Source organism: Carlito syrichta, unplaced genomic scaffold, assembly GCF_000164805.1.
Source record: "Carlito syrichta isolate Samal-C Ts95f unplaced genomic scaffold, Tarsius_syrichta-2.0.1 Scaffold124679, whole genome shotgun sequence".
Classification (NCBI taxonomy): Eukaryota; Metazoa; Chordata; class Mammalia; order Primates; family Tarsiidae; genus Carlito; species Carlito syrichta.
In genome coordinates, this window is record NW_007068775.1 from 66,539 (window position 1) to 75,577 (window position 9,039).

Consider the following 9,039-nt stretch of genomic DNA (forward strand, 5'->3'; position numbering starts at 1 on the left):
GCTGGCCGCGGAGGTGGCGGGAGGGAAGGGAGAGAGACGCGTGTCACCGCCGCCGGCCCTAGCGTTCGCCGCGCGCCGGAGGGGACCGCGGTGGCGACGGCGAGGCCGGGGCGCGCCGCGGCCAAGCGGGCTTCCGGGAACGACGTGGGGGAAGGTCCGCTTCCTCCGGCTGGGAAGATGCGTGTCCCGCGCGGAAACCGGCGAGCGGCAAGGCCAGGAAGGGCGGAGAGACCCCGGGTCGCCGGGGTCAAGTTTTGGGGCAGAAGGAGCTGCCCTCGACTCCGGGTCGACCTGCTTAGGCAGCCTCCTGGCAGACTCGGCTTCCCTCTCCCAGCCACAGCCTCTCCTCAAGCAAAGGATACCTCTTCCCACTCCTGCTAGGCCGCCTGGCGATCTCACTATCCCCTCTCGCGTTTCAGCTTCCCTTGCTCCAGAAGTTGTGCCCCTCTAAGGCCCCGATCGAATGGAAGTCCATGGACACATTTCAAAGTCTTGCTATTATTAGTTTTCTTTCTAGAAACCTTTCATGTTTTCCCCCAATAACACAAGCAAAAGAGTAAACTAAACATACTAAAAAGGTGGCTGCAGTATTTGCACAGAGGGACATGAAGGGACGGGTCTTTTACCCTAAATTTTAATTAACAAGCTTTCTGCATCAGAGTGGTGACGCCAGAAATAATAATTTTATTATTATTGACAATTGTTAGTATCACTGTTGACTCAGCGTCTGGTAGCATTTTAAGAGGACAGCTTTTAGATAAAATTTGTGACCTTTGTAGGGAGGGAAAGAGACATTTAATTCAATATATTAATCACCTCCTCTGTGGAAGGCATCTGCACCATATTAGATCATTTAAAATGATCTGGAAATGCATTCTAAGTGGTGAACCATCTTCCTTATTTCTCAGCTTGGTGCACATCAAAAACAGCGTAGTGAACTAAATTTATTCACTGGTTTCCCACCTTTGTCTTGTTGATAATAATAAAGGGACATTGGCATTTCAGAATTGGAGGGAGATTTAATTGACTTGTCCAAGCAATCATTGTCCAAGGCTAGAGGAAAGCAGTGCTTGGTGGGGAAGGTGGAAAAATAAAAAGAGGATGTGGTTTGGGAAAACTCTTAGAGATGTTTTGGGTGTACCTAAATTTTTGTTTCTTTGTTACTTTACTTGCTTATTGAGACACCTCTTCAAGATTTCCCAAGTAATTGGCACCTAGCAAAAGTCATAGGTTAGTTTTAGGAGACATTCTCCAGCAGATTTTGCTCGCTGAGGGTTGGGAGAGGGATGGTGGGTCTAGAACTTTTTCCTCCGGGCAGATTTTTAGAAGTTGTTACAGTGCCCTGTGAGATGTTGGCTGTGAAGATCCTTCACCCTCTGGTTTGGGAGGGTGTTGGAAACCAATTTTCCACAGCACATTTACATACATTTTCATGTTGGAGTCTTATAGCCTTCTCTGGGGATAGTTAGGAGGGCAAGTGTTATTCTAATTTTAGAGACCAGTAAATAGAGTGACCTCAAAGAGGTTAAGAGACTTGCCCAAGGTCATATTGCTGGGAAGTGGTGGAGCCAAAGCACAAACCTAGGCCTTTCCATTCCAAGGCCAGATGACTACTCTGCTCTGCCTTCTTAAGTGTCGTAGTATCCCCATGTCCTTTTCTTCCTTGGTTTTCCTTATCCTTCCCAAATGCTCCTCCGCATCCCTTCCCTGGCTCCTAGAATTATGCCTGCTGCATCCTTGGGCCCCTGTAGGGAAGAGCGCCCTTCACCTATCCTTCCCAGCAGGGCCCCGTACTCACCTCTCCAGGGCCCAGAGCTCCTTGGGGCTTTGCTGCTAGTGCAGCTAGGGGAGTAACTGCTAGGCTGGCTCAGGGCCCTGCTGAAGTGTTCGTCCACCACGGAGCTGATGTCTCCCTGGAAATAGGTGAAGAGGACGCAGCGCGAGTTGATGTACTCGGCCTCTGGGGGGCGCTCTTTCTCTGGGCTGCCTTCCTCCTCTTTGATGCTGGCTGGGGTCTGGCTGGAAAATGAGGAGCTGCCGCTGCCGCTGCTGCTGGGGCTGGCATTGCAGTCCTGGGCTTCCTGCATTTTGGAGTAATAGGCTAGTTTCTGCTCAGAGAGAAAGAATAGGGATGTCAATTTCAAAAGCAATGGCAAATTGGGTTCAGACTGAACTCCTTCATCTTGGTCCCGAATGTACCCATGGGGCAATGGGCATCTGTGTCTAAGTTTTGTGATCTAGGCATCACATCGACAATGGGGAGGGAAGGTGACGTAGTCGTTAGGTCTCCCAGCCTGGACCCGACCAGAGCAGGCTTCCTTGAAGGAAGATCACTGTCCTTGGTTCCTCTATCTTCTAGGAGTTGCTACTGGGCCACAGGGAAATTTCTCCTATAATGTCTGGGTGAACATCTTGGAAGACATCTAGGTGGCCAGGTTATGAACTGAGTTTGATCTCATAGCTGGTCCTGGGGTAGATATATTTTTAAAATCAAACTCTGAGAACAAAGGGCACCCACGTCCAGTCAGGGCCTGTTTTTCCCTGTCTGAGAATTCAGGGCAGAAGCACAAGGTACAGGATTTATCATTTTCACGATGGAACAAGAGGACCCCCCCCAATCCACTCCCTGCGACCAGAAATGTAAAAGAAGAAATAAACAGAAAGTTTGAAGTAATTCCATTTAGTAATGAATTATGTAGGGTAAAAATTTGGAACAGCATTATGACTAGGGAACTATGGATCATTTTAACAAATGGAAGATGATATTTATTTGGTCACCCAAAAAGTGTCCATTTAAAAGTCTGTCTCAGTTTCTAAACAGATCTTTGTTTAAATAAGGGAAAGCCAGTGGATTACGAGTATTTTCACCCTCATCATCTCCACACACATCGAGGAAATAATAAAAAGGAGCAGGAGGAAGATTAAGATCCTGCTGTGAGGTGGGTAGATCGCCATGTCTGACAGTGATTTTAAGAACATGTTCTTAGAAATGAGCAATGGCCTGAATTCAGTCTTAAAGCATCCTGTAGGCAGAGACGGCCTTTAAGGAAGCCCTAGTCATGCAAAAATGAACAGAGATCTTAATGCAATAGATCGGTTCAGGGTCCAGGAGGAGAAAGGACCAGACAGAAAACCAACCCATGTCTCTGCCTTTTGCAATAGTCTCAACCTGTGAAGGAGGCTGGAGCCATAAGATTTGAGTTATTTAGCAATAATATCGCTTCTCAAATGCCAGGTTCCTACCTAGTCTATGATGAGGGACTCTTGATTCCTAAAATTGAAATTAAACAAACTCCACGTTGAAAAGTTTAAAAGAGGGGAAGAAGAGAAAAGAAAACAAAAAGTGAACCCTACCCGTTCCATCATTAATTCACCAGGAAATTTCTGAATAGATGTTCTAAATTTGCAAACAAAATTAGTGAAAGCATGGACTACGGTGTGGGGGTGTATTTTAATGTCCCCAAAGCAGAAGCCCAGGTCCACACTTTCCAACCTGGCTGGCATCCCTTCGGCCCCAGGTGTGTGAGTTCATTTTTTTCCTGGACCACTGTCCTCAGTTTCCACTACGTCAGTCGAGAAAATGGAAGGAAAAACTGCCCAAATAGACGCAGCCCGAAGAAAAGAGAAATGGGCCGAATTAAACGTAATTAGAAGAGTTTGCAGAACCGAGGTTAAGTGGCCTTAAAAAGTGAATCTGTTGAAGGCAGATCTGCTTGATCAGCTACTCAGGCTCCAGAAAAGCGAAGCGTTGTCTACGAAGCGCTCCTCTCCGGGGCAATCACACTCTAGCATTTCTCCTAGAGTTTTGAAAGTAAAGAAGGCAAACCCCACGCATTCTGCGCGGTGCTCTCTGAAACGAATTCTCTGGCTCTTGAATTAATCGGCCTGATTGCCCAAGAGTGGAAACGGAAAAAAATCATTCCTGAGTAAGCTTGCAGAGACAAGAGTGCGCGGGCCTTTGCATCTCCGACGGAAGGCAGAGACTGGCCTTGGCTTTTCGTGTTGTTGTCACGTTCGCCTTTGGGACCGAGAGCTTGTTCCCTGCGTGAGCTTGGCCCGCAGTTCCCCGCACCGGCACCGGCTGGGAAGAATCTGGAGTCTGACAGACTCTTAGAAGGAAATCCAGCCAGCGCCATCCTTGTCCGATTGGGGAAAACCCGGGCGCACATTCGCGGGGCTTAGCGGCCTTCCCGAGAGCGCCAACGGGCAAGCTAGCCGCACAGCGGACCGCGGCGCAGCGCAAGCAGCCAGTCCCGCATCCGGACGGCGCCCGCGGTTGATCCGAAGCCCGGGACCCACCGAGGCGCCGCGGCAGCGGGAGCACTGCCCGTCCCCCTGGCCCGGAGGAGACACGTACCTGGTGATAGGGGGTGTAGGCGGCCGAGAAGTAGGGCTGTGGAGGACCGTAGACTTGGTACATAACATCCAGACAGCTCATGGCTCTTTGCCCCGGAGACGGCCGAGAGTTTTCTCATCAACGCGCGTCCGGCGGAGCTCGGGGGTGCTGCACCGGCGGCGCTGGGACCTGGGCACCCGAGTCATCGGTTGTGGAGCCCGGGGCAGCGCGCTCCGCGGCTCGGGATCCTGCCGGCTCGCCGCCCTCCCGCCCCGGTGATCCCAGCCCCGACCGCGCTCCGGGACAGAGGCGCCTGAGCTCCCGCTAGTGGGCATTTAAACCCCACGCCCAGCGGGCGTGCTGACGCCACTCGCGGGCCGCGGAGGGGGTGGGGGGCGGGACCCGGGGGAGGGAGGCGTTGGGGACGCCGGTTGTAGGTGCCGCTGGCGTGTTTCCCGGGGCTCTCCCGCAGCACCCTGTGGCCAAGGGACTGAGCGAGACTGAGCGGTCCCAGCGCGAGGCCGGCGAGTCGGGACCTCTCGAGTTAAGACAGGGGAGGCGGACTGACTGGAGACCGTGCGGTCCCAGCGCTTCGAGTCGGGACTTCCCGGGCTAGGGCAGGACGGAGGGACTGGCTGGGGCTCTTACACGCTGAGAGGGAAGTGGTGAACGTCTCCCGGGAGAGTCCTGGTCTCGCCCCGGAGAGTTGAATGTGAGCGTTTAGTTGTGACGAGGTGGAGGCAGCCTCAGCTCTTGGCTCCTGGCGATGTGTGGGCAGGGATGGTGCAGTCCCTTGGAATCCCCCCGTGGGCAGTAAAATCCCACGGGCTGCGAATCCCGGTCGTCGATGACGGGATGTCGAGGCGTCCGGGGACTCCTCCCTCAGCTGGGAAAACCATGGCTGGATCCTGTAGGCGCTGTCCCCGCTCCACCTCCGCTCGCCCCCTCCAGCCACCCTCCGGCACCAGCCCTCACCCCAGCCTCCCCCCCACCCCCTGCCCTTCTAAAGTGCGACCTCGTCCTTTCCCCCCACGTCCTCCATCCAAGCCCGCTCCTCCTCTCGCCCATCTCTGGCTGCTCTGTCGAGAGCTACTTTCCTGGAGGCCTGGCTTGGCTTCCGACTCTCCACGCCGGGGTCTCCTCGGCTGGCGTCCTTTAAAGTTTGGGGGACTTTGGGGGGACAAAGACTCGTTGACTGTAAAAGGAGGCTTCCTAGGGACTGCAGACGGCCAGAGGGGCTTTGCTGCCGCTTCAGCGGGGAGTAACACCAACCGCGGTTCATGTTTTAGAGCTGAAAGAGTGTGTGCCACTCGTGAGACGCTCGCCGCCCTTCTCGCTCCTACCCCGAGAGCTGCTGGCTCCGACCTCCTTCCTGCGACCCCTCCATCCGTACTAAGCCAATCCCCAAGCCCCCCCCCGGCGGGGGGTGAGATGTAACAGACCGCGTTTAGGAATCAATTGTCACAGGGCTGTCTCTAATCTGGGTCAAGCGGCGGAAGGGGCTTTGCGGGAATACTGATGGGACAGACTTGGGAGCTGGGGCCGGAGGGTGGGGGCACTGAGAGCCCAGACCCATGAGAGAGGCAGTGTTTATTCTGACGCGAGCGGACCCTAGATTAAATCCAATCGAAAGCCTCACATCGATTTTCAGGTTATAAAACGAAGAATAAATGCACCCCTGAACGTGTATTTGGATTGAAATCGTGACTATTTTAAGACAAAATGTTTCGAGGTTGAATTTTTGGTTTTGTCAGATTTCTAGATGGGCAATATCTCCAACTCGAGTTAAAAATGGAGAGCTGTCTTTAGCGATGGAAGAGGTTCCTTAACCAACTATGATGTAGTTTATTTTAATGAAAATTAAAAATAAAACCACTCTCCTAGCGCAACTCCTCAGGGGTCGCGCGGCCTCTGACTGAGCTCTGCAGGCGTCGGGACGTCGGAGGATCCAGGCTCTTGGATGCAGCAGCACAGCCTTCCCGCCTGCACCCAGACGAGCCCGCTCCAGGCGATTCGGAAGAGGCGCCCGGCCGCTGGTCTGCACTTTCTTTGGGGCAAAAGAACGAACTGCCGCCGGAAGAGCCGCCATGCGCCCCTCTGAATGCGGGAGGTGTCAGTGCAGGCCCCAGAATTGCCCTCCGCCGCGGCGCATCCTTGCTGCGGGGCCGCTCTGCCTAGACCCGTGGGGGGCTCTGGGTTGGCCCCGCCGGCGTGTCCAAACTTAGTTCTGAGAACGCCGCTGGAGCCCAGGTGCCCATGCAAGCTTCGCGTCCAGGACACAGTCCCGCGGGCCTGGGCGGCTCCGGCGGGTTCCACTCCAGCCCTTTCGCGCAGATCCCGCAATCTATTCTTGGACGATGAGGTGCCACTTTGGCTTTTTCAGCTTAGGGCACCTCTGGGAGGGTGGGAAGGGGACTCATCCGTCGCGAAGCGCCCTCCTTCCCGCGCAGTCTGGACTCCGCAGCGGGGACTGTGGCGGGGGGCGCTGGAGAACACGTGCGGCCGGTGCACCTGTCGGCTCATCTCGCAGTGAGCTCCCCAACCCCTGTGCACGCTGACATTTTTGTTTTACTATGTCCATTGGACTAAAGACCTTTGATTTTTCTGAAAACTCTGGATAACATCAACACAACCTGAGTCCAATAAGTTCCAGCAAAAAGTCATTTTCGATGGCAGGAGCAGCGATTTTGCCTATTCTGAGCGAAGAAAAATGGAGCTATTTTAGTTGCCTACGGCTGCTTTCTGTTCGCATTTCTCAATCTCCTCTTAGTTGAAGCGGTTACAAAATCTCATTGAAGCAAAGTGAGGGTGTGGACTGCACAAGAGTTTAAAGAAAAACAAGGAATCGGGTCGGTGAGCATTTATACTGAATTTAGGCAGGAAAACATCCCTCTTCCCTCAATGCAAAGTGAAGGATTAAAAAGATTAGAGCGTGTTTATTCTTTTCTCTATACCTGAAACGCTGTCATTTATGCGACTGGTACTTTTCCACCTGGTGAGACCGCCTTTTGTTTCTATGCTGAAGAAGAAAGTAAAACACAACCAAGTTTAAACTTCTCGCTCTCCTAGCTATTCAAACCGCCAACCTTGGGAATGGCTACGGGTTGAAGGAGAACAATGAGCAAAATTCTCTCTCCCCTTTCCTCTCTCCTCCTCTCCCCAAGAAGAGACTGAAACCCAAACAGTTATTTGTCCCTACATTTGGATCCCATGGACATATGTGGATCCATGCCAATTGCATTAAATTGCCTTTTAACTGCCTAATTGGGCAGAGGGAATGGCAACACTTCTTTTAGAAATGAGTTTCACTTTATGAAAGTTTCATGGCAATTTATTGAGCTGCCAGGAGAAAGCCGTATGAAAATAAAGTTAATTGAGCTGCCAGGAGAGAGCCGTATGAAAATAAAATTAATTTCACCAAAATCTCCTTTTTAATTTCTAGCCTGCAATTCTAATATATAAAATGTGAAACGAAAAGTCCTTCTATTCTTAAAGGTTAGTATGTAAAATTAAATGACTTTTGAATGAATACATGTTTCAAGATACCATCGTAATGAAATGTGCCTTTCATTTTTATAAGCTAGCTGACTTCATCAACTCTGAAGTATTCTGTCACTTGCATCATCCTATTCTGAAAACTGCAAAGATACAGCTTTAAAGGAAGAACATAGGAAAAAAATTGACCTGGAGATCTGACTTCAGCCAGCCAGGCCCTTCTTTGCTCATGGTTTATTTGGATTATGAGAGTCGGCATTTTGTCTTATTTTGCCAACCGTAGGTAAGAAACAGTGGTAATCTCATAGATTCCTCTCCCAAAACCAATTTTACATGTTGGACTGAGGAGAGTTGTGCTTGGGTTTAGGAGAGAAGCTGGCATGATTTTGTAGATTCAAACTGTTAATTATATTAGTTGAAAACATTTTTGCAAAAGTCAAGCTTTTCAGGTATGGTCTGTTACTTAGGAATGACACTCTGGCATGATTTGACATTAAGATCTAGAGAGGCTAATCTTGCCTCACCTAATACATTTTTCTAGGTCTAAGTGATCTGTGACATTTTTCTAGCTTTATTGAAGTATGATTTAAAAATAAAAATTTTATATATTCAAGGTATACAATAGGATGACTTGATATACGTATTTATTGTCAAATGCACACTTTTCTTAAAATATACAGTCACAAACTAAAGTCATTTGCCACATTATATTTTCTTCAACCATGAACCACATATAAAATGATGAATCATATTTTTACTCTACCTTTTCCTGGATTTAAATATGTTTAGACATACAAATATCATTGTGTTACAATTACCTAGAGCATTCAGTGCAATCACACAGTGTAGGCTTGTAGTCTAGGAACTATAAGCTGTATCATATAGTCCTAGTGTGTAGTAGGCTATGCCATCTAGGTTTGTGTCATACACTCTGTGATGCACCCACAAGGACAAAATTTCCTGCTGATGCATTTCTTAGAATGTATCTCTGTTGTTGTTAAGAAATGCGTGACTATAAATGCTATAAATGCCATCACTATTTTGAAATAAAATCTTTACCATGGCAAAAATAAATAAAAAATGATACTCTGGTAATAGAGTCCTGTAATCCCGCGCCTTTGGGAGGCTGAGGTGAGTGGATTGCCTGAGCCCACGGGTTTGAGACCCGCCTGGGCAGCGAGACCTCATCTCTACAATAAATAAAAAAA

General features: G+C 50.0%; 1 protein-coding gene across 1 annotated transcript in view; it reads right to left on the reverse strand.

Moving 5' to 3' along the window:
• The window catches only part of VGLL2 (vestigial like family member 2), a 7,799-nt gene extending 3,152 nt beyond the window's left edge, over positions 1-4,647 (reverse strand). Inside the window, exons 1-2 of the mRNA XM_008048560.1 lie at positions 4,358-4,647; positions 1,799-2,108 (exon numbers count right to left, since the gene is read on the reverse strand). Of these exons, the coding sequence (XP_008046751.1) occupies positions 1,799-2,108; positions 4,358-4,438 (391 nt within the window). The 5' untranslated portion in view covers positions 4,439-4,647. The remainder of the gene's footprint in view (positions 1-1,798; positions 2,109-4,357) is intronic.
• Between the last annotated feature and the right edge of the window lie 4,392 nt (positions 4,648-9,039).